Raw genomic sequence first — 26,048 nt, 5'->3', positions numbered from 1 at the left:
AAAATAGTCTACAGAGTGCACTCTCTTTCCTTTGGTTAGGGAGGGACAAGCATTATTTGAATAGACAAATAAATATATAATTATAAGTCAGGCTAAATATTATGTAGGATGCCATGAGCGTATGTAATGAGGAGGCTTGATTAAATTTGGGAAGTCACAGAGCCTCTCCTGAGAAAGTGACATTTGAACAGCAATCTGAAAGACGTGTAGGCCTTATGTCAGTGGTTCTCAGCAATTGTGCCCTTCAGGGGACACTGTCTGCAAACACTTCTGGCTGTCCACCTGAGGAGAGGGATACTACTGGCATCAAATAGGTGGAGGTCAGGGCTACTACTCAACAGTCTACAATGCAGGGGACAGCCCTCGCAACACAGAATTATCTGGCCCCAAATGTCAGATGTGCTGAGGTTGAGAGCCCCTGCATTAAGCGGACAAAATAGGTGGGGAGAGAGCATCAGGCAGAGGGAAGAGCAGGTGCAAAGGCCTTGAGGTGGAGAGAGCATGCTTTCAAGAAAGTGCGTAAAGGATGCAAAGAGGGAAGGGGACCGGATGAGAGAGAAGCTACAGGATGAGTGGCAGAGGGCCTCACTGGTGGTGGTCAGAGGTCTGGATTTCATTCCAGGTTCCCTGGAAGTTACTGGAGGGTTATAAGCAGAGAGGCCTGTCACGTGTCTGCCTTCTTAAGAGCTCACCTGGGCTGCTGGCAGAGAGCACTGGGTAAATTAATCTGGAAAACAATGGAGCTGGATTCTGTGATACCTCCTTTCTGGAAGAGACAGAGATGTCAAAACCACATCCCTGTCTAATGAAAGAGGCCTATCCAGAGGGGGTGGCAGAACGGCCTAGGGGACACAGGTGAAGATAGGGACCTGGAGGACCAGAAAGTCTCACAGCCAAGGTCACATTTGGGTGGAGCCTTGAAGGACAAGCAGGGATTTGCCTGGGAGCTTATGGAGGAAAAGCATTCTGGGAGAAGGGAACAGAATGTGCAAAGGCTCAGAAGCCCTGCACAACAGCTCTCTGTCCAGGATAACTCAGAGTCAAGCTGTCAGGAAGACAGGAATGAACACAATGACCTTTCCTTGTCTTGGATGATGGAAAGGTTTTGCTGCTTTTACAAGGCAATGTTTGTGTTTTTTTTTTTGGCAATTATTATTTGTCAATTATCTTCGCAATTATTATAGGAAAGAAAATTAAAGCACAGAGATTTAAAACACTTTTTATAACTCAAAGATGCTAGGGGTGGGGCACCTGGGTGGCTCAGTCGGTTGAACATCCAACTTCGGCTCAGGTCATGATCTCACAGTTCATGGGTTTGAGCCCCACGTTGGGCTCTGTGCCGACAGCTCAGAGCCTGGAGCCTGCTTTGGATTCTGTGTCACCGTCTCTCTGTCCCTCCCCCGCTTGTGCTCTCTCTCTCTCTCAAAAATAAAAAAATATTAAAAAAAAAAAGACGCTAGGGGTGCCTGGGTCAATTGGTTAGGCATCCGACTCTCGATTTTTGGCTCAAGTCATGATCTCATGATTCATGGGATTGAGCCCTGTGTTGGGCTCTGTGCTGACAGCACAGAGACTACTTGGGATTCTCTCTCTCCTTCTCTCTCTGCTCTTCTCCCACTCGTTTTCTCTCTCTCTCTCCTTCTCTCTCTCAAAATAAATAAACATTAAAAAAAGATGCTAGTCAAGTGGAAGATCAGAATGTGAATCCAGGTCTCACACAATTAAGTAGACCATAAAATAAAATCTGGGCATTTCTCTTGAACCAATATTAATCAGGTTGCAACCTCTAATCCTCTGTCTTCTTTGAGATGCTCTCTCTCCCTGTCTCACCCCAGGGCAAGGGGTTAATAGCTGGGACTGGTGTCTGGAGTACACCTCCCAGAAAGATCTGATCTTCATAAACTGAAGCTCCTGGGCTGTTCACCCAACCTCCTAGCTGTTTAGACTTCATGCCTCAGTATGCTGATCTCTACAACAGGCACAAAACAATCTCTATCCCAGAGGGTTGTAGCAATGATGTTAAAGGCCAGTACTTGTAGAGAGTCTAGAAGAATGTCTGGCACATACTGAGCACATAGGGGGGTTTGGCAGCTGCTGTGGTTACTGAAGTTGTTATTAGCAATAGTATCCTCACAGCCTGCAGAGTTTCTGAGGAACCTGCTGGTCCAGCATCCATCCTTTCTTAATCCAGTTTTTGGTCTGACTCAATAGGAAAAATGATGGGGAGAACAGGGACCATTTGTTGAACACCTACCATGTGCTAGGCATAGTCTTATGGAATCCTCTGGCAACAACCCTTTTAGGGAGGGACAAATATTATCCTCATTTTCCAGGTGAAGGAGATGAGGCATGGGAGGGCAGGTCACCTGCTCAAGATCACACCGCTGGTGAGAGGCAGAGCTGGGGTTGAGTCCAGAGGTCCCTGGCTCCTAGAAGCTGGGTGTTCAAACCAACGGGGCTTGTTTTCCCAAGATCCCAAAACCAGCTCTGCCTCCACCTCTTTCTCTAATGGGGGTCACACCCTGTTGCCCTCCAGAGCTTCTATCTCCATCTGTCGCGTCAAGACTGGGCCCCACTTCCAAGCTCTTTCACACCAGGCTTGTCTTTGCCACTTTCCTGCCCCTGCCTCAGGCCAGGACACCATTATTGTTTTATGTCTCAAATGCCCCAAATCTAGACTCTTGAATCAACCCTCTCTACCTCACACACCTCTAGAGGGGTCTTTCTAGAAAAGGCTTCTGGTGCTGCTGTCCTTATATACCAAAAGGGACTCTGTGGCACCTCCTCTGCCCATGAAACAAAGCACAGACTCAGCTTGGCATTCAGGGCCCCTCTGTCACACCCAAATGTGTTTCCTAGCCTTGTCTTCTCCTCCAGTCTCCGCATATTGTAGCTCCAGATAGGCTTAGTGGCATTGCCTGCTCAACAGCCTTTGAGGAATGATTACGCTTCATTTTAAGCTTTCTGTGTGCTATGCACTTAGCTAAGCAACCATCTCATTTAAACCTCATGACAAACCTGTACAGTTGGCACCATTTTATTGATAAAGAAACTGAAGCTTGGAATGAGGGTAAGTGACTTGCCCAAGCTCACCTCTCCAGTGACCAAACTGGGGTTCAAACCCAAATCTGCCTGATGCCAAGGCCTGCGCTCTTACCGCCACGTCTTATCCTCCGTGTTCCATTCTATCCATCTTCCTAACCTGAGCGGGGACCTCACCTCCTCTGGGAAGTCTTCTCTATTGCCTGCCTACAAAATAATCACTTTCTCCATGGCACATGTAGGACGTTTTCCTCCTACTTCACAGTTGCTTTATTTCTTAGTGAACGGTGAATGTGGGCTGCTAACGGGTGACCTGGCCTTCTTGTTGGACAGAGCTCACTTCTTTCCTTAGCCAGTCCAGCACAGAACAGGATGCACGGTAGGATAGAACACCGGACAAACCATTAAAATGCTTCCTTGCTCTTGATTTGCTGCACCCCTGGATTTGGCAGGCCCATGAATTCCATCTTCCGCTCATCTGTCCAAAACGTATGGGCCTACTGTGTACAAAGCCGTTTTCTGGGCTCCATCCTGTTTGCCAACAGCTAATGAGGGAGGTGCTCCATCAAGCAGGGAGTCCACAGTGCAGCAGAGTTATATGCTCACATAATCCTGGGTTTTTCTCCCCGCCTTAGGCACACAATGGTAGACTCTATTTTCAGCCTCCCTTGAAACTGGATATAGTGTTATAATTGAGTTCCGGCCAAAGGAATGTGGGCAAAAATAATGTGGCCCCTTCCAGGTCTGGACCTTGAAAACTTCCTGAGACCCGCCATGCTTTCTCCACCCCCGCCTGTGTATCGGCCAAATGAAGGGGACACTCCAGGACACAGTGGAGGGCAGAGCCAGACGACATGACATGTCTGGATCCCTGAATGACTGTACTGAACAGTCCCCATCCCCCATCCCCCAGCACTAGATTGTGATGTGAGTGAGAAAGACCCTCCAACTGTGTTCCATGTTGCTGCAGGAATGAGCCCACGAGGACTCATGCAGACACACTTGGGTTCAAATTCCAGCTCTTCTACTTGGTGGCTAGGTGATCATGATGTCTCAACCTCTGAGTGTCAGTCTCCTCCTTATAAAAGAAATGCAATCATCTCTGTTTTAGAATTCTCTAGAGTACTCCACAACATCCCAGATATCAGACAACCAGCCTTGAGTGTGGCACCCAGTAGGTGCTCAATCAATGGAAATATCCTCCTGCCCCCTGGCCTCATCTCTGTGTCTCAGTCCCTGGGTCTCAGGGCAGGGTCCCTGCTTGGTTCTGGGACATAGGATTTGGATAACCTTAATCTTTGCTGGTCTCTACGAATATTTGATTTTATGCATTTTAATTGTTATTATTTTGTGCTTGTGCTGGGAATAATTTTATTACAGGGCAGGAGTTTATAAACCTCAGAGAAGAAATAAATGAGAGACCTTTGTCTGTTGTAGTGTGGGCTCTAGGGCCAGAAGAGTGGAAAGAGAGGAGACTTTAGGAAGTGGCCTTTGAGGGTGGGGAGGTAATGGGTGCCAGTGTGCCAGGGTGAGCCTGGTTCAAGGTGATGATGTGCTTGGCAGGGTGAATCTGGGGGTGACAGAGGCCAGGGCACAGGTGAGGGCCTGGGCACTTAGGATACTTCTCCCTGGCTTTTAGCCCACGAAAGTCTCACTTCCTTCCTGCCTCAGGGCATTTGCACATACTGTTCCTTTTACCTGGAATACCATTCCTCCTTTCCTAGAGTTTTAGCCACATCTTAACATTCCTACTCTTGCTTTAGTTCATAATTCATTTCCTCCTGGAAGCCCTCCCTGACATCCCAGGATGCTCTCATAGCCCCATGAAGTTCCTTGTCACAGCTCCTTCTGCAGATGGTAATCATACTATATTTACTTGTTGTGTGAGTACCTGAATTATGTCTGTCTTCCCTCAGAAGGTCACCTCTGGGAGGGATGGACTTTGTCTTCTTTGCACCTGTGCCTGGAACAGTGCCTGGCACACAGAAGGTGCTCTGTAAATATTTGCCGACTAAATAAATGAATAAGTCAATTTACTCTCTTCTACACCCTGTACACCTAAAAGCAGGGGTCAGCAAACTACTCCAGCAAAGGGCCAGATAATAAATATTTTTGGCTTTGCAGGTTCGTTGCAATTACTGAACTCTGCTGTTGTGATAGGAAAGCAGCTACAGACAACATATAAATGAATGAGCATGGCTGTGTTCCTACAGAACTTTATTTATAAAAACAGGCTGTGGCCCAAGGGCCATAGTTTGCTGACCTCTAAAGCCTGCCATTTGTGACTCTGTTCTCACGTGGTACAAGGATTATTTCTAGTGGTGTGCTAGGGGCTGCCTGTAGCAGCTTGCAAAAGCCGATTGCTAAATTTTCAGGAATTTTGCAAGCTGGTTGTTAAACATAGCCATTATTAAAAATTAAATCAAATGAACCTACAATTATAATAAATAATTTATATTAAAAATAATGATACCACAAATGGAAGAATCTTGAGGACGTTACGCTGAACGAAATTAGCCAGCCACAGAAAGTCTACAACAACTGCATGGTTCCACTTCTATAAATTACTCAGGGTAGCCAAAATGAGATTCAGAAACAAGAATGGTGGTTGCCAGGGGTGGGGAATGGGGAGTTATTGTTTTAATGGGTATGGAGTTTTAGTTTGGGAGGATGAAAAAAGTTACGGAAATGGATGGTGGTGATGGTTACACAACAGTGTGAACGTACTTAATGCCACTGAACTGTACACTTAAAAATGGTTCAGACGGTATAAACTTGAAGTTACATGTATTTTGCCAAAAAAAAGTGGGGGAAGAAAGGACATACATATTCAGCACTCACGACTTCCTAATTATTTGATTACATTTCACTACTCTCTGTGCTCTGAGTTCCTTACATCTATTACATCTGCGTGGTGAGATACTACATGAGTGCCACTGTGCGTGTCTTCCCAATTCCATGTTGGCAGCTTGAAATTGGCCACCGTGGAAGTATTTACACCATGGAAAGCGGGAGAGGATCCAGATACCTCCCTCCCCCATCCCCACCCCCACCCCCGCCTGTTGTTCAGCATTTATCAGCACACCACTGGTTATTTCCATGTGTCTGGCTTCTCCAGTAGATGGTAAGCTTCTAGGGCAGAACTCCTCAAACGCTAGAATTCCAGCAGAAGCTTTTAAAATCCTGATGCCCAAGCCTCATACCAGACCAAGAATGCTGGCCTCTCTGGGGTGAGACCCAGGTCTCAGTGTTTTTTTTTTTTTTTTTTAAAGCCCTCAGGAGATCCCTCTGGGCAGTCAGGGTTGAAAGCCATTGGGCTGATCTAAGGTTGAACATCTCAAACTTCAGTGTGCATGCAAATCACACTAAAGCACCTTGTTCAACTGCAGATTCTGATTCAGGAGATCTGGGGCAGGATGTTGGGAGGCCAAGACTGCATTTCTACCCAGGTGATGCAGATGCTGCTGGTCCATGGACCACACTTTAAATAGCAAAGCCTTAGATGGAAGGATGCTGCCAGTTACTTAGAGGAAACGGTTTCCTTTATGCTTGGTGACCATGTGGTGATCTGCCTGTCTCTCCCACCTTCCCCCGAACAAACAAGGTGGGCATTATAAGAACCCATTTTACAGGGCAAGAGCCTGAGGCTGGTGAAGTGACCTGCCCAAGGCCCCACAGCCAAGAGGCAGTGGTGGGGCTTGGACCCAGTTTTTCGAGACTCCAAATCCAGTGCTTTTGCTTTCATTAGCTGCCTGACTGAGGCCACTCTAGGTATGGGGATTACATGGACCTGAAAATGCATCCGGGTCCTTTTCTTGGCTGTGTGACCCTAGGGGGGTTTCTTACCCTCTCTGGGCCTCATTCCTGCCACTCAGGGCAAAAGGAGGGCTGACTGTGATACTGTGATGAGGGCCTCCTGCAGGGCTCACCTCACAGAGGACACTCCCATCCAGGAATGTTCCTGCTGTAGTACCTAAACTTGGGGATGGCACTTCAAGGGCCCCACCATGGTAATAATAACCCTAGGGGGTCATGCAGTTCAGGCCTCTGAGCTAGAACAAAGGGAAGGCAAGCATGGGGCCTTTTGGGTGCAACTGCATTTTGCCTTGGCAGCATTCAGCATGTCTGTAGTTAGTTAATACACTGCTGGATGATTTTAGAATCAGAATCAGACTCGTCGCCATAACCACGGTCAGGGCTTAGCCTCTGATACCCATCTCCACTTTCTTTGCACCATTATTTTAAACCTTTCCATCTATAACTTCAATTGATCCTCACACTTACCTTGTAAGATAGGGACTATAAAGAGTCCCATTTACAGATGAAGGAATCAAGGTGCACAGAGAGAAAAATAACTTGCCCCAGGTCATACAATTAGCAAGCCGCAGAGCAGAGGTTTGAACCCAGGCTGTCTGGCTCCAGAACTGTGCTCTTAACCACTGCACTATGTTGCCTTTCAAGTAACTTATGTGTACGATGCAAATGTGCCTTGTGCCCCAATGTACTCTGAGTTCCCCAGGGACACAGGCCCTGTCTCTCTTGTAACCTGTCGTGTCCCGAGGGCCCCGAACAGGGTCTGCACATAGCAGACGCTCAGGAAATAGTTTTTGAATGAGGGAATGAGTGGGCTAGTTTAATCTCTCCCATTCCACATCCTGGTCATGTGAAACTCAATCACAGCCGTGACTGTCAGCGGCACCAAGGGGTGTGTGTCCATCTGTCTGTCTCTCCCACTAGGCCGTGAGTGTCATGAGGAACAGAACCCGGGGTGCTCACTGCCGTATCTCTAGAGCCTGGCACCCACCCTGGTACACAACAAGTGCCAAATAAGTGTCTGCTGTAGAGTGAAGGTCTCAGTGGAACTGAAAAGGGAAGCAGGGGTGTGCATAGGTGTTCTAGGGACTGCTGGCTGGAGAGTAAAGGGCAACAACACTAAATGATCATGATTCTACAGTCCCGCCTCTGGGAGGTTTACCCCACATCAAGCTCTTTATCTGCATGGATCCTCCCAGCCTCCCTGGGGGTGGGGACTGTTACCATCCCTATTTTACAGTCAGGGAAACTAAAAACCGCGCCAAAGGACAGAGCTGGGATTTGAACCCAGGTGCAAATCTAGGCTTATGTCATTTCCACTCCACCAAGGGCGCCTGATGAATAAGTAATTTGTGTTCACCCTCTCACTGTGCGTGCTTAGCATTGTTCCTGGCAGACAGCAGGTGCTCAACTGTATTCTGAACATGAGTGAATAAGAATGCTCACCACCTCAGCCCCGGCATCTTGCACCATCCATGTCTGGCACATAGTAGGTGCTCAACAAAGATCTACTGGATGGACGCAGGAGTGACTGCTGGTGTTGTGGGCTAGCGGCTGCGGTAGCTTCTGCTTTGCTCCCTGCCACCCCCAGGCAGACATGAGCGCTAACAGACACTTGGCTGACAGCGCCACGAGATGGATGCGCGCCTGGCGGCCTCACCTCCCCGCCGACTGGCCCCGCATGGCCTTCCATAATGCAGTCCATTAAAAGGCTTGTAAATTTTCATACAAGAAAGCCTACCATGGCGTCAGCATAGACTAATTGTTGTTAAATGTGCGGGAATGTTACCGCCACACCGCTGGAGCGATCACTCTTCCCAGCCTGGCCCAGACGCCGACCCATTCCTCTGCAGGCGGAAAGCTTACAACGTTCACACAAGGCCAAAAAGCAATTCGTGTCAAAAAGATCAATAATATAAAAATAAAGCATGAGAATTCTAGTTAAAGGGAATGTCATATAAATATGTGGTTCACGTCCATGATTCCAAGATTAAAAAAAATCAATCAATATCGTTCTTTAGATGATGTTATTTCTAATGAGAAATACCCGGAACAACTGCAAATAACTGCTTAACTGGGGGGAAAAAAGCATTAATAATTTACTTTATAAGGCATATGATACCGAATGAAAGAGGATCGCTGCTGGTTCTTAATTTGGTTGTAATGCAGCGTGACAGGCTCAATGATGCTTTGGTGCGTTCTTAATATTAAATTCAGAAGGATGTTCAGCTCATTCTAAGTTTTACCCCAAGCTGGTCAGGGTAAAACCAAAGGGGCAAGACTCATTATGGAAGCCAAGGAGACTTGTGCCATCAAAGTTATTAAGTCATCAAAGAGGAGGGAGTAGGGAGAGTGTGTGTACATGTGCAAGCTGGGGGCAGTGGGAGGGACAGAAGTCCCTCTCATTGCATCTTGCGAGCGACACCCTGTTTACAGAGCCACTTCTATATGCCAAGTTCTGGGCTGAGTGTGCAGACCTGGGTTTGAATCCCAGCTCCCTTTATGGGCTGGGCTTCCCTGGTGGATTCTGTCTGAAAAAGCTCAGCAAAGTCACATCTGAAAGGCCTGCATCCGGCTGAGTGATGAGGTCCTCCCCAGCCCTAACCACCTGCAAGTGTCCAATTCTGGCCCTCAATCTAGAGTCCACATCCTCGGTGTTTCCTGTACCGCCATGCCTCTGTTTAGCCCTCCAAACTGAGGTTTCCATCTTCCAGACTCGGCTCTGTTGGTGAAGAGCTGTGTGAGCTTAGACCGGCGGCCAACCTCTCTGAGACCCAATTTCTCACCTGTAAGAGGGGACGATACCAGCAGCACCTCTCTCACTGTGTCGCTGAGAGGCAGTGAAACGTGAGAGGCTTTACTAAAGGCTCAAAAGCTTTGCTGGCTAAAAATCCAGACTAAGCTATTCACCACCACATGCTGGCTGCTGAGTCTCAGTTACCTCACCCGAGAAATGGGTGAGACCAGAAGCCTACTCATGAGGCTTGTGGGAGGAATAAATGTGATGAGACAAGTCTCAACTCGTCCACTTGAAATGCCAACTTAAGTTCAAGGAGCACTCACTACATATGCTGGGCTTTGCTCCTGGGGTTTTTCATGTATTGACTCAATTAATCCTCATATGCACCCTATGAGGTGGGTACTATTATTATCTCCACTTAGAAAACAAGAAAACCAAGGCCCAGAGAGATTTAGTGACTTGCCCAGGGTCACACAGCCAGGAAGCAGAGAGCTAGGATGCAAGCCAGCGCCAACCTGGCTCTAGAACCTATGCTTGTCCCCAGTGCTTGTCTTTCCCGTGGGTCCTTCTGGTCAGCAAGGCAATTTCTTCCTGGTCTTACTGGCTGGTCAGGACTACATGTGTCTAATGTCAGTTGTCACCCTAAGGAGGCCTCACTTACAAAGGATGGTCATGACAGTGCTGGGAGCCACTGAGAAAGGGTAGTTTGGGGAGCAAGAGAGTTAAGACATCAAAAATAGCTGGATGAGCAAATAATGTGAAAAGGCAAAAAGAAAAAAAAAAAGGCCCTGAAATTAAACTTCAGCTCAAAGGGAATGGCAGGAGTCCTGTAGGCACGTGCAAAACAAAGGGGAGCACAGGGACCAAATTAGGGCATGGCACGTAGGGCTGGGGGGTTGTGGCCTAGGTAGGAAGACATATGTTTGTCTCAGGTGATCTGAACTGTGAGGTCCCCCTCCATGTCTTTCTCAGGCAGCTTGCCTGCAGGAACACAGATTGACCTGTTCAGAATCTTGTCCTGGGTTAGGACTCCCTTCCTTGCCCATGACTGCCTGGGAGGGAAAAATGATCCCCAGTGTTCAGGGCTGGAACAGACAATGTCAAAGCCAATGATGACCTCAGGCTCTGGGCACTGGATGGAGGTGGTGTAAGAGGGGTACAGCCCCCTCCTCTCAGTCACCGTGCCTCCATGCCATCTGATTAGCAGTTGGAGGGATCCTACTGAAACCTGAGTCAGACCTGGTCCCCGCTCTACTATAAAGTCTCCTATGGCTCTCACCTAATTCAGAGTCACAGCCAAAGCCCTTAAAGTAGCCCCAAGGCCTTGAATGATCTGGTGCCTGTAAAGATGACTTATGCTAAGTGTCATGGTGGACAAGTACAAGGGCTGTGCTGTGAAAGGTGGCAGGGGTGGGAGGGGTGGTGTCCAAGACTGACCAGGGTGCAGGGTTGGTCAGGGAGGGCTTCCTTATTCCCTGAGGATCTGACACTTGAAAGGAGTGAATCGGGCAAAAAGATGGTCCAGGGAGAGCATTCCAGGCAGAGGGAATAGCGAGTACAAACACTCTGAGCTAGGAACAAGTTAGGCTGCCTGCTGCTCGAGGTGAGTGGCAGGCAGGGGCCAGATAATGCTGGGGCCCACTGGCCTTGGGTTTCTGCCCTAAGGACTTTTCTGATCCCACACCACCCTCCTGGGCCTGAATCCATGCCCCCTAGCTTCTTTCCCTGCCTCAGGTACAGACTTGGGCTCTAGATGAAATGCTGGTCCTCTCCTCTCTGTGCCTCAGTTTCCTCATCTGTAAAAGGGACTAATCACAGAACCTCTCCCTGATTAGAAATCTTATGAAAAACACATGATATAACCATTAGAAAGTATGCAGTATATAGTAGCATGCAATAAAAGTCACCTCGGGAGGCTTCTCTAACAAAGGCAAGGCCCACCTTCGGTGCCAAGCCTGGCTGCTTACTGACAACAGTGGGCAATGAGGCTTAGTGATACCCAGATCAGGAAGGGGCACTGTGGGCATCCTGGCCTGGGTCTGATCAATCACAAGATCCTGGTAGGCGGATGTGGTCAAAAGAAGAGAATTCCCAGCTCTCTGCCCATCACGAAAGTGAGAGGCACTCAGGGTAGAGAGTGTTGGGCACCTTTGGCTGGGTGAAGTCTGCAGGGAAGTGTCTGTAAGGCTTCGAACTACAGCAGGTTATGATATCTTACATCTCCAACCATGGTGGCACGCCCGAAACCCATGTGAACCAGGGGGAAAAGTGTCCCCATCCCATTTGACAGATGGCACAGTGGAGGACATCTAACTGGACTAGAGTTAAACATATCCATTTGTTGGTTGGTTGGCTGACTGGTTGAGTCATCAACTCAGCTAACAAACACTCACCGAGGTGGAGCTGTCAAGCTGGGGGGCACCGAGCTTTGCTTTGCCACCTAAATGGCCTACAGGGGAGGCAGTGAGACTCCACCTTTTGCTTCCTTGCAAACCCCTGTTTCACCACTACCTTTCTGCTCCTCTGCAAACAGACCTTCCATCTGCTCTGACCTTTAGCCATTGGGGTTTGTCTCAGAGTTGTGCCCCAATCCCATCAGAAGAAACACAAGGAGAAGAGACGAAATCATCCAAACTGTTGACACTCCCCCCTGGCACCTGCAGGGCAATGCCAGGCCCGAAGCTGAGCAGGCAGTGTGCCTTCTGTGTGCCCCGGCTTCTGCTCCAGGAGCACCCAGCACTCTCCCTCTGGAGTGAGGGGAGATGGCCGCACTCGGAAGGGATGAAGGCCTAAGAACTTGGTGCTGGGGGAAGATGTCTGGAGAGAGCGGAAATCTGACAAAAGGCTGAGAGAAGGGAGCTGAGGTGGAGGAGAAAAGGGAGAAGGTCAAGAGAGAAGGAGGGGAGAGGAGAGAGGGAGAAGGGAGCTGAGGATCAGGGGAAGGAGGGAAAGAACTGGCAGTCTGCAGATCCTGGCTGTTCTGGTGATCTGTTGCTGTGTAACCAGCTGCCCCAAAATGGTGTGGCTCAAAACAATGGCTTCTTATTGTCTCTCATGGCTCTGTGGGCTGATGGGGCTCAGCTGGGCAGTTCTCTTGTTATTTCTCAGGCAGTCCACAGCCAGATGGCAGCCCAGCCGCACTGGCCTGATGGCTCCACTGGGCTGGACGGCCAGCGTGGCTCCCTGACTCACGCCTGGTACCTTAGTGCTCCTAGCCCCTCTCATCTGCGTGGAGCGTCATCCCCCAGGCCCCCTCTGTACAGGGTGGGCTTCTCACAGCAGAGTGGTCTCGGGCAAGTCACACTTCTTACATGAAGGTTGGGCTGCAAGCCGCAGGAGGCAGAATCACCAGTCCAGCGAAGACCTCCAGCTGGTACTGGAAGAGGGTCACCTCCACCACATTCTAGTGACTGAAGTGGACACAGGCCCAGACTCAAAGAATGAAGACACAGGCTCCACTTCTTGAGGGGGTAATGCCAGACACATTGCACTTATGCAGGGGATGAGTGTGAACGTGAAGCTCAGAAAAGAAGCAGAAGTTCTAAGAGGAAACTAAGAGGCCTCCCGTGAGCTCTTGACATGACTCCTGGACATTATTTCAATCATAGGGACCGAACTCCTAGTGACATTCCTTGAGGGCATAGATGGTGTCTCACCATCTTTGGGCCTTCCACAGCTTTCACTTGGAGCCTGGCACATAGTAGGTGCTTCACAAGTATCTGTTAAGTGGACCTGCAAGGTTCCAAGCAGAAAGGAGGCCCTTCTGGGGCTTGCACAAATACTTGCCCTCCCCCACATCAACAGGTGTCTAGTTAACTGCGAGGTCATGACCCTCACTAGGCCCAGCATCTAGAATACCACCTGGAATGCAGTAGGGCTTCAGTAAAGGTTTGTTGAGTGAACACATGATTGCATGGACTCAACAGATGATGAATATGTCTCTCACAAGTGGCACCTTGGTCTCGTTTCTAAGTTCCTAGAAGGGGGTCATGCCACACAAGCTCCCTCAGACCTTGACAGAACAGAGAGAGACTATCTTGGCCCCATGCCACCAAACACACCCACCACAATGGGAATCAGACTCGCCAGCCACCTGACAGAGGATTTCACTGAACCTCATGCAATCCTATGAGCTGTCACAGTGCAGGAAACAGTGGCTCGGAGACATGAAGTCACTTGGCCAAAGTCACATAAGTTTGTCAGTGTTCAGGTGGAACTCAGACCCTGGACGTCTGATGGCCATGCTCTCCTGTCTCCCCTGGAGATTAGAGGCTCTGCATCAGCCCCCGTGGTTCCCAAACTGAAGTGTTTCCATCAGGCCCAGGTTAATGTGTCTGTTCCAACTCAACCAAAGGGTTTTCCATCATTCAGGCTACATGTCCTTCCTGGTGGAAGAAGAAGGAAGCAGAGAGAAAAAAATCTCACAGTGGCCCTGCCATCTTCCTGGCCGGGCCAGTACACACACTCCTTAGAAAAGTTTCACCTCTGGTTTAGCATAACAAAACTTTTAATTTAGATGTTTTCATCTCTCTCTCCAAGTAAAAATAAGTTTAAAATAATGACTGTAATAAATGAAGGTAATTAATTGTAGTTTGTTCCTTTACTGTCTAGTCAGCTTAATTTTACCTTTTCAACTAATAATGAGAAAATAATTTTTGTGCTCGGAGGGTTAATGATATGTAACTGCGAGAGCTGCTAATTGCATGTTGCAATCCATCCATCAACAACCCCATCTGTGCGACTTGATTATGTTTGCTAAATTATTGCTTTGAATTATCTTTCATAAAGCAACTTTTGTAATTAGCGGGGCTTTCGTCTTGCTCTTTTCTCTGAGCGCAAGGATATTCAAACTTTGGCCATTTCAAGCTGTCTCCATTAAGCCACCTTCTCTGGCTGTCTTTGTTTCCCTGAGCAGGGGGAATCAAGACTGTCCTTTAAGCAATCAAGGCAGAGAGAAAAAGCTTCCTTGATTCACAGCAGGGCAAATTCACTTCCTCTCTGCACCCCTCCCACCAGCACACGCATACGCGCGCACACACACACACACACACACACAAAAGAAAAAGAAAAAGAAAAAGAAAAAGAAAAAAGAAAAAAGAAAAAAGAAAAAAAAAAGCCCACACATATACAGAATAAAAAGATAAAAAGGATGCCCAGATTCAGTATATACCAGGGCTGGTGAAATGAAATTAAAGAATGAAGTTGAACATGTTATATTTCAACAAGAGGCCCATACTGGGAAAGAAGGAATATTCAGCCCCGGCGTTTTATGGGCTACTTTATGTGACTTGAGATGGTGTTTGCCTCAGGGAATATTCCTGGGAGGTGATTAATGCCCTCTTGGGAATTCTCTGCTCTGAGCCTGGAGCCTGGTGGATCTGGAGAGGGAAGTGGCATAAAGGATGAACCCTCATTAAAAAAATTAAAATGAAAATCAAATTTGGATTATGAACGGCTTGTGCATGAGCAGTTTGTTCTGGACGAAGACGAAGATGCTTTTTATTAACACCTTTCTCTGGCGGCGTTTCTCCCCGGAGGCGTAGGGAGGGACATGGCGGCTGCAATGGATTAGTCAATAGATCATGAGGAAAGCAGGGGTTTCAAGAATAAAACTCCAGATAAATGTAGTCTTTTTGGTACATTAAAGGGACGATGGAAAGCCCTCTTAAGAAAATTAACGAAGTTATTTGGAGATCCTCAGCTATTAAAACAGTGTGAATTCAACATGTCACATGAATTTGGAAATGAGAATTCAGCTTTGTCTTCCCTTTTGGACCAACTAAAACCTTCTCTCCCTCTGTAAGTTACTGAGTACCAACAGTGTACCAGGCGCTGTGTCAACTGCCTCCACCCTTAGTTCTTTGAATCTTTACTATTAACTTCCATTTGCCAGAGGAGGAAAGCTGCAGCTCAGAGAGGTTAAGGAACCTCTCCCTAGCCACACAGCTAGGTAAGCAGCAGTGCTGAGATTGAAGCTAGGCCTGCCTCAGTCTGATTTGTACATGCTTTCTGCCATACTGCACTGATTGTTCTCTGGATCATCACCCAAACGAAACACTGAACTCTTTCTCCTATGGAAAAAATGATGTAAGTCACACCTGCTTCCTACAGGGACAGAAAGCCCCCTTCTTCCGGAAAAAAGCCTTGAACACCCACTTGGGAAAGAGGCAGATTCCAGCCCATGCATAGCAGAGGCCAAATAAACCTGTACTGGAGGTGACTGATAACAGGAATAATAAAATAACCAGGACTATCAACATAAGGCAATGTTCTAAGCACTCCATGGGCATTAACTTTGCTCTTCCTCAATCACAACCCTATGAAGGAGGTACAATTATTACCCAGTTTTACAGATAAGGAAACAAAAGCACCGAGAGGTTAAGTAACCTGCATAAGGTCAAACAGTGAGGAACTGGCAGAGGTAGGGTTCAAACCCAGGTTGGCTCCAGAGTCTGCTCTTTATCGCCCAGTAGCTTTCTATGTGCCAGGCATTACATTAAAACCCTTCCCTGCAATATATCTCAGTTAGTCCATAAAACAACACAAAAACGGCTGGAGTGTCTTTATTCCCATGAACAGATAGGGAAACTGAGGCTCTAAGTGGCTAAGAGAAGCTCCGCCCACAGCCCAAGCAAGGGAACAGCTGAAAAAGCGCTGCTCAGTGCCTGTCTTCAGGCTGGGCAGAGGAATCAGCTGCCTGAGAGGTCTTGTGTGCTGAGCATCCCTCATGGGACCAGGGCTTGGCAGATGGGAACCTCTTTTTTTAAAAAAACACAAAGCCATGACAACAAATTCCCAACATTATTGGTCTTCTTTCTGGTTTGTTTTTCCCCCTTCAGCTCAGGCACCTCACAACCAAATGAATCAATACTGGATGGCCCTATAAATAAATAAGCACATCAGTCAACTCAGTAATAAAATGAAGGGATGAAAAATATGGAAATCAGCGACATTTGTGTAAATCCAGTTATTGTTTACTTTAATATTGCCTTATGCGCTTACGCGGTTCCAAAGAGACAGATTTAAAGTAATGTGGCGCTTGGTGGATGACAGACTTAAAATACATCACCATCGGAGAGTTCTGAGAAGGGCCAGCCCCTCCAAGGTCCTGCCTAAATCCAGGGGAGACTGAGAAGAGCCCCCTAAAGATGGAACATTTGACAAACAACTTCCCCTTCCACTACCCTGCCTCAGTGTAATTCCATTCTCTTCCTAGCCTGCCTCCCTTGCCAGCAGGACGAGTGGACGTTCTCAGAATCCTGGTCACAAAGTCAAGTCAAGAGGAGAAATGGAGGAGGTTTGGCCTCATCACAGGGCTCCAGGAAGTCAAGAGAAACAACTGGCTGAAGACAGCTCAGCTGCTGCCAAAGGAACAGGGTCCGATGGGTTGTCAGGAAAGAACATGAACAGTGTTGATTTTATACTCAGATGGTGGGTCAGTAGAGAGGATTTCAGGGCGGGCTGGTAACTGTTTGGACTTATCTGTAAGACTGCCTTAGAGAATCAAAGCAGAGCAGAATGCCCGGGGACAGCAAAGGTCACTGAAGACAAACCTCTTGATTTAAAAAAATGGGAAACCAAGCCTGGAAGGTGAGGTGGTTCATTCAAGGTCACAGATACTATGTATAGCAGAGCTGGTGTAAGGCTGGACAAAGTCTAGGAAGAGGGAGATTTCTTGGGATCAGACACTGGAATCCCATCAAACAGAATGGAGAACCCATTCTTACTATGTCACCATTGGCTGATCCAGAGAGAATGGGGCAGAGTTTGCAATGGGGGTAGGCGGGTTTCTCCCAAGCTTCCAGAGGCTGCTGGCCTCCTCTGGCAATTCCAGGTGGGACAGGAGAGGGAACCAGGGAATGTTTTGGTGACATGCCATTGGCCTTGGGTCTTACCTCAGCTTGGAAGCTTTTTAATACAGGAGCCACCATCTCTCTGATTTCCTGAAAAAGAGATCAGCGAAGAGTTCACTACAGTGCCAGGTGGGATACCCCCATGGCCCCTGCTTGCAGTGCACTGTTGTCCCCTAGGTCAGCATTTCCCAAACGTGTCCCATGGGATGTGCATCTGTGGGATTTCATAAGGGTTTCTCATATATACACCTACACACAGATACACTCACACACACACACACACACGGTGCCAAGCCAAATCAGACTGGGAAAGAAAGTCCAACATCAAGTTTCTTCCCTGAAAGACTTTTTGGAACCTTTAGTATAATGCACCTTGTGCATTTCTGGAAGAGGGGGAAGGAAATAGCATTTCCCAAATAGATCTGATCGTGGAATACTCTTTTATGCAAAGCACTCATGGGGATTGGTGGTGCATCATGTGACACTCTTTGGAGTGGGGGATTGGCGGGGGGGGGGATGGAGAGGTGGCCTCAACTCTCCACACCCAGCACCATGTCACTGAAGTCTCTTCATAAAAACCTCTGTCCTTGAAGCATTTGCTCAGGGCTGTCTCTTCCAGGTGGCCATCTCTGCTTCCCCTCACCCAACTGCCCCTCTCCGGCAAACACTTCACTTTGCATTTTAGCAACATAACTTCTGTACTTGTCTCTCCCTCCTCACCAGAATGTGCAGCTTTTGGGAACTTGGCAGGGGCACCTCCATGGTGCCCAGATCAGAGGAAGGGCTCTGTGAATGTTTAATAAACTTTATGGCAGTGGGCTATCTTCAGAAGGGAGCATCCTACTTCTGGACCCCAATTTCCTGTCTTTCACAAACGACCTTGAGGTTCCCAGCCCCAAGGTCTTCCCTGCTTGGCTCCTGTGAGTTCTCCCCAGGACATAAGAGGGAGGCCTTTTAGAACCTAGTGTTGCAAGATTCCAACCCTAAATGCTTCAGTTTCCTCTGAGACCCACTGGTGATTCCATGACTGCTGTCAGCCATGGCCCACAAGAAACTCCCATGGAAGGAGGAGATGTGAAGGGCTCAAGAGTGTGGGGGAGAGAGGGGCAGTGGGGAGAAGTGGAAAGGAAGACGTGGGCACAAGATACTTAAGTTTAGGTGAAGAATAAATCCCTTAATTACAAAATAAGGTTGTGCTACTGTCCCTGGAAATTCTCTCTCTTCTGGGTCCTGGGTACCCCTCCTCACTGATCGGGTGTTTCCCAGGGCTCCTCAGAGCCAGTGATATAGTGATGGCATGCTGGGGATCTTCAGGAAGCACACAGAGTTCATGTGAATTTATCTAGCGGATTTGATCGCAAGGAACTATGGGGTGCATGGGCTGAGCCATGGAAAAGGAAATGCACAAAAACCTAGGTCGCAGGTTGTGAACTCAAATGTCCACAGAGGCCAGGGGGAAGTGGACATGAGGGAGGCAGGCTGGGAGGTCCCGTGGCAAATCTTGGGAGAACTCAAGCACTGTGTGATGGGGGTGGCAGTTGCTCAGCTCCAGCTGGTGACTGCCATGTGGGCATGAGCCTCTGTGTGACCAGATCTACCAAAGAATCTCAAAAGGTACTAGAAATTTGAGGTTTTGAGTGAAATCTTCTGAGATGTTAAACGTTGGTAAACTTACTGTAAAACTTGAGTTTACAGACCAAATAAAACATACCAGTAGGAAACCTCTGGTCCAGGTTCAGGAAACATTAGTGCTGGAAGGGGCCTCAGAAACCATCTCTCCAGTCCCCTGAATTTCCAGAAGGGGAGACCAAGGCGCTGAGAGGGGCTGGCTTGCTCAAGTCTCACAGTGCACGAGTGGCTCAGCTATCATCTGAATGCAGGTCAACAGACAACCCAAACCAGCTGTCGGCACACTTGAGAGAGTTTAAGGGATTCAAATCTGAGGGCCAACTTTGGGCCAATGCTGACCATTTCTAGAAGCTCCTTGTCCTGTATGCTTCACCCTTAGGGGGGGAAGCTGAGCATAGGCACCAGCAGGAGGTGAGTTGGGCACCAGCCAGATGACGTTCTTAAATAAAGCCTTGGCATGACTCTCCCCATCAGGAGAGACTAGTTCCAAAAATGAGAATTTTCAGAGGCGCGACTATAATAGGAATGGAAACTTATTCCTTCTAATTACATAATTGCATAATTATGCAGTATTGAAATTATGTAAGCCGAACTCCAAGGCTTAAAACCTGGCCTGGATTTCCCTCATCACCCGGGGGGCTCCCATGTGGCCCCCGGGGAGGAGGATGAGATGGAGGGTTTGTGCTGACCGGAGAGAAAGCATGTAGGGCTGGGAAGATCTAGGGCCATTTCATCTCTGCTTCCCACAGAATGGAGAGTCAGAGGTGAAGCTTCTGGTATCCTCTTTCTAGGCAGAAAATCAGTTTAAATAATAAGCCGCTATCTGTTCTTAGAGGGAAACAAAGGATGCTCAGCATTACCTATGCCTTCTTAGCTCCAGGAGTCAAACCAAGGACTTGACTTGGCCTTCTGAAGCCGCAACATGGGAGACACTCGGATCTGAGATTGCTGCCCCTTCTCCTGGAGCACCCTCCCTCAGCTCTCAAACCTAAGATTCCTTCCCTAATCGCTCCATGGGCAGGTTCTAGCTGCAGCCTACTTCTTCTTCTTGCTTTGAAGAACCGAACATACTTATGACTTGTGTGAGGAAGATTTCACAGCTAGAAGACCTGAACCCTCTGTGCTCATGTAGCCCGATTCCTGGGTAGGCCTGCCTCTTCTCCATCTCTCCATGGCCCCCTCCTCCATCAGCAAGGTGGCAAGAGAACTCCTGGGTGATTCTAACAGGCAGACTGGGATCAATATCTCCAGGTCTGATACTTCCAGAATTGCCAGCTGCTGCCCAACCCTCCTCCAAGATCCAGGCCACTTGAGTAGGTTAGGACATAGAGGTCAACTATTAATCTCTGAGGACACAGAGAAGCACAACTGGCTTTGGGGGCAGTCAGGTCTCTGTTTCCCATAGTGGCTCTGATGTGTCATATCCTTGATGACATTATATGCAATCAGAAGGCCTTATTTTTCCTATCGTGTTTATTCCATCTTTTTTTTTTTTTAAATGTGAGCGGCAACAGGAGGCCTGATAGAGAAAGTAAAAGAATTAACACATTCACCCCTGCAAAGAACAAAAACAAGTCCATTCTAGTCTCTTCCCTTGGGGGGGCCTTATGGTATGGGGGGTGGGGGGAGGGGACTTGTCATTATCTGGACCACTTCGAGTCAGCTGGGAAAGGCAGAGCAGATGGGTGGAGCTACAAGGCAAGAGGTGAAGGGGGAGGATGAGGCCTGTTTATGTCAGTGGGAGGCAGTTTCAGAGGAGATTGAGGGAAGGCCCAGAGAGGGTAGGGAAGCCTATAGCTGTCCTCTCCCAGACACCAATGGAAAAGTAAAATAAAATCAAGAACCCTAGAGACACTGTCTTTGCTGTCAAGGCCAGGTGTTTGACTAGATATGAATGTGGGCGGGGGGGGGGGGGGATGGATGTTTTAGAGAACCTCAGAAAGAGTAACTTCAATGGAGAAGCAACGTGCCCTCACTTTAGACAGCACCGCTGAGCACCACTAGAGCAAGAAACACCCAAAGGTTGGGGGCTGTAATTTTTTCTTCGTGGCTAATTAGCTTCTTTTCTTGTTAGTCACTTATGTCTACAGTTTCCAAAATATAGTTTGAACAGGGAAAACTCTGCATTCCTACTGAGTTAATTCTATAACGGCAAATATACTGTACCTCAGGTACATTTTTCTTAAATTCCCGGCGGAGTTCAATTAAATGTTTATGAGAATGTTCACTCTCCTCCTGCCGTGCAGACAGCTCGGAAGCGACGGAATTAAGCTCCTTCTGAAACAATAAAAAAAAAAAAAAAGAGAGAGAGAGAGAGAGAGAGAGAGACAGAGAGACAGAGAGAGAGAAAAGAAAAAGATTTTTCCCCCTCCTCTTCCTTTTTAATCATCATACAAAACAGCATTCTGAACAAGTTTTCTTAATTTACAAAGCTGAGAAAAGACAGGATATTGACTCCTGGCACAAATGAATAATTTACAAAACTGGGGATGTAACTGAAAAAAATCCAGGACAGCTTTTTTTTGCTCATCGGAAGATCAATAATCTCCCATAAAGTTGGGTGGAGCTATTTTTTTTTATACCTCTCCCCAACCCCCCTGCCCCACCTCTTAAATTTCCAAAGGAGTGATGGCATAAGCTTGTCAGTAACTGTAGAAAACATCTCCAAACCGTGTCAAAATAGTAAAGTGCGGCATATTGTATGGGCATATTATAGTGTAAGAAAGTGCTGTCGACAGCTTTCATATATCAGAGGTGGGAACTGTTCCAACTATGACTTACTTACACTTAAGGGTTCATAAATACGCCTTTTAAGATATAGATGGCTTTTTAATTTCAGTAGATTTTGGAAAAATGAAGGTGCCAATAAGAAGCAAGCTGACCTTTTGTGTATCCTGCAGTAAATCATTTAAGGTTCACTTCAAGTATAAGAAATATTTCACTGAAGACTCCCGGATTCAGAAGAAATGGATTGGAAGGTGCCTTGGCTGCTTATGTGCAATGAAGGAGCCAGACCAGGTTTTTACAGGATGTACCATTCAGGAAAAAAAAAGAGAGTGAGGGATGGAAGGAGGGGCCACCCCAGCTTACACACATCACAGACAATGTCTGCTGGTCGTACATGTATATTTGATCACCCCTCTCTCCGCTTTCTTCACTTTAACGGTGGCAGTTTCACAAGGGGAGTACAATTCACCATGAGTTGTCATGGATTTCATTTGCATAATTCAAGAAATGCTGTTTATGTGGTCTGCTGCTTTCTTGCACCATCCCGAGATGGGCTTTTTTTCTGGACCATAACTCGAGGAGCATTTCTGTATATATCACCCGATTATATTTGCAGCAATCAAGCCCCATAATTTCCTAAATCCGGTGATGCAATAAATTTCTGCAATCAGATTTATTAAAAACACACACGCAGATGCAAGAGTGTATTTCTAGGGTGAACTCTTTAATCTAACATATGTATGATGAGGCCCGGCACCGTGTTGAAAGACCCCATTTGTCATCGCTAATATGCATTCATCTTGCACACACAATGAAACACTTTTACCATTAGATAATGAAATAAAAGTACTATTAACCCGCTGCAAATCCTTTTCCCTGTAAGAGACGAAATGCATGGTAATTGTCTTATATCATGTCTGAGTCGGTAAATCTGCTCTATAGCAGTTCACCATAGCACCATAAACCTCATACCCATTGGAGGCTGGAGAGCCTACCCTAAGCCCAGCATAACTGTCTCTGCCTATGATGCCTTAGGGAGAAATTGGCAAGGGAATTTCTATTTCTGGAGAAATGTCTAACCTCGTTGGAAAACCATGGGACTAGAAGAGAGAAGGTCAAGGCATAAAAGCAGAGATTAAAATAGAGGGGCAAAGGAATCGGAAATGCGGTGCTCTCCAAGGTGCTGAAGTCAATCCATTGCCACAGCACTAGGTACATCAACTTAAAGGCACTGGGACTTCCAGTACAAACACTTCATGGAATTTTGAGTCAGGTGAGAAAGAAGGTATCATTAGGAGAGACAGAAACAGAAACAGTTTCTGACAGTCTACCAAAGTGACAGAAGAAAAAAGGGAGACTTCTGATTTATCATTATTTTAAAATAATCATAGTTTCCAATAAAGAAAACACAATCAAACACAATCAAAATATTGAGTGACCAGAGAGAAGTCTGTGTTTGTAGGAAAAGGACTGATCAAATGTAGATAAAATCCAACCAAGTGGTGCAGCCAGGTGGACAGAATGTTCTCAGTTTTCTTTAGGTTTTCTCATCTGTCTTGAAGACAAATATGGGATTTTTACATTGCTGTAGGACAAGCAGAGCTGTGACTTGTGTTGACATCACTTGATTTTGGATTATCATGTATCTGACACTGTGTTCTAATCTCTGGGACACTGCCCCTCCCCACACCACACCACAGCAACCAATATACCTGGTTGGTGCTGGACTTGGACTCCTCAGTTAAAACATGAAATCCAGGCTCTGAGAAGAAATTTCACAGCAGGATAAGTCCAATGACTTGACGTGTTCTACCAGATAATTATGCTGTGTGACTGCACTGGGGCCCTTCACCACAACCTCCTAGGCAGCTGGTGGGTGTAAATCTCTCTACTGCAGACACAGCAGAGGCAAGACCAGGCCAAGGAACATCGGCAAACCCCCAGGCCCAGCCCTACTGCAAGCCCAGCTCATGGTGTCCTGTTGAGCCCTAGAAGAACAAACAATATCCGTGTTCTTCTCAACTTTGCCTGCTTCCATGCTCATCGTTCAACCCTGAATTCTCGCCACATTTCCTTGGTAAGCTCACTACCAACAACATCATCAATAACAATAATAATAGTAAATAATAATCATAATTACCATTCATTGGGTGCTTACATGTGTCAGGCACCATGCTAAGCTCCTTACATACATTATCTCATGTAACAAGCACATTAATGTGTCTACTAGGTGATTCAAGCAGGGACTAAGAAATAAATTACAGTCAATTCTAATAGTTCAGGTGTGGATTATCCCCTTGGTGGATAATAAAGGCAAAATTGTAATGCCTGGCTCTTCATAGGGCTTCTGCTCCACTTCCCCACTGGCTGGGGGATATTCAGGGAGCTTGTTTTAAATGCTATAGCTGTATAAACCATCAAGCACAGTACCAAGTGTTCAAGACATACTGGTTGATACTATTCTGCTTTTTTTAGATAAACTGAGAGCTCAGAAAACATCCTGCTAGATCAGTGATTCTAAGAGTTCTGGATTTCACAGGTCAATAAAAATCTCACCAAAAATAAATAAACAAATAAATAAAGGACCAACAGAGTATGGCCAAGTTTCACTGCATCAAAGAAAAACATTAAAGGATCCACATAAGAGTGAAACCATATGGTATCTGTCTTTCTCTGTATGGCTTATTTCACTTAGCATCAGAGGGAGGGCAGGGTGGGTGATGGGTATTGAGGAGGGCACCTTTTGGGATGAGCACTGGGTGTTGTATGGAAACCAATTTGACAGTAAATTTCATATATTAAAAAATAAAAAAAAAAAAAAAAAAAAAAAAAAGAAAAACATTAAAAACAACCCCCCTCTCACCCTAAAAGATGGGATATTTGAACATTAACACAGCAAGAGGGCCAACAACAGAATCAACAAGAGTCTTTTTAAAATAAATACACCTAAAATAAAAAGGCTCACAGCACTATATTTATTTTGAAGGGACAGGAAAAACTCCCGTAAACATAAGCCAGCATTGGTCTAAAGGTGAATTTTAGAAACGAGTGTCTGAGCCACTGCACACATACACAGCTAGCAGGGCCTCTCCTTTGATGATCAAGCAGAACTCGGTTCCTCTCCCCCCGCTGGCCCTCAGCCCCCAGCCCTAGGGGAGCCATGATTAACACAGCCCCAGACTTTGGACCAGGCCCAGGCCGGGAGGAGACTCATCTGATTAACCTGCCATCAGCAGCAGACAGACAGCCCGGAGCCCGGCGCAGACCATTCAAATAATGATCATCATAAACAGCCCATTTGCAACTAAAAAGAAATAATTTTAATGAGCTTGAAGCAGATGATGGATGCAGCTGAGGCTCGGGCCAATGCGCAGAGAAAAAGGAAGTGGGGATTGAGCTGCACCCAGGACGAGGCACAGCAGGAAGAAGCTGGGTTGGGGAGGAAGGGCTCTTCTGGGGAAGATGGAAACCACCAGCCCACTGTGTCCATTGCCTGGCGAGTGCCCCTAGCTCTGAGAGGGTCTGCACTCCAGTATGCTGGACAAACGTGAGACTTAGACCTCCAAAGCACTCAGAGTCTCAGAATGTATGAACCAGAAGGAAACTTTGAGGTTGTCCAGTCCATCACTGTCCAAACTTCAATCATACATACCCCTCTGGCATGCATTTGCCATATTGATATTCCACATGAATCACTATTTATTTAATATTTATCTTCAAATTGACTATTTCTTTCTTTTTGATTGAGGTATGTATAGCTTTAAGTTCAATTTTAAGACTGAATTTTTACACCTTGCAACCACTGCCCAGATCAAGATATAGAATGTTCATGTTCCTAGCACCTTTGAAGGATCCCTGGTACCTCCTCTTTTTGAGTACAGCCTAAAGGTGGCCATTATTCTGATCCTAGCATCACAGATAAAATTTGCCTGTTCTTGACCTTCATGAAGACTTCCTCCCCTTCTTTTTAACCTGAATAAGTGCATTTGAAAAGGAAAATTTTTTATCACTAGAGAATCCTAGGTCATAAACAGATGGTATCCACTGAAATAAACTACAATGAAAATAAAGCATTGCTATTTTTCTTTGTTATAAAAGGAGACCACCAAATATTAGAGAGGTGTTAAAAGGAGTGTAGCACCAGGCTGACTTTCTTCTTGTTAGAAGGAGAAGGGATGGAGGAGCACTGAGAAGGAATAACTGTTCCTCCTGACATGAGTTGATCCTTCTAAAGTCAGGTCTAC

The 26,048-nt window shown here is 46.8% G+C and overlaps 1 protein-coding gene across 8 annotated transcripts in view; it reads right to left on the bottom strand.

The window, feature by feature from the left end:
• The window catches only part of CUX2 (cut like homeobox 2), a 282,488-nt gene that overhangs the window by 84,950 nt on the left and 171,490 nt on the right, over window positions 1-26,048 (bottom strand). For 6 of the 8 annotated variants that reach the window (XM_042911620.1, XM_042911622.1, XM_042911625.1 and 3 more), the window contains exons 2-3: window positions 21,244-21,354; window positions 17,491-17,538 (exon numbers count right to left, since the gene is read on the bottom strand). The exons of 1 other annotated variant lie outside the window; for it this stretch is intronic. In XM_042911620.1, the coding sequence (XP_042767554.1) occupies window positions 17,491-17,538; window positions 21,244-21,354 (159 nt within the window). Of the gene's footprint in view, window positions 1-17,490; window positions 17,539-21,243; window positions 21,355-21,959; window positions 22,065-26,048 lie in introns of all 8 variants that reach the window. One more of the 8 variants, XM_042911623.1, reaches the window with a different exon arrangement.

Source organism: Panthera leo, chromosome D3 (assembly GCF_018350215.1).
Source record: "Panthera leo isolate Ple1 chromosome D3, P.leo_Ple1_pat1.1, whole genome shotgun sequence".
Lineage (NCBI taxonomy): Eukaryota > Metazoa > Chordata > Mammalia > Carnivora > Felidae > Panthera > Panthera leo.
The sequence above is the reverse complement of the archived record's forward strand: the minus strand, read 5'-3'. Positions and strand labels throughout refer to the sequence as shown.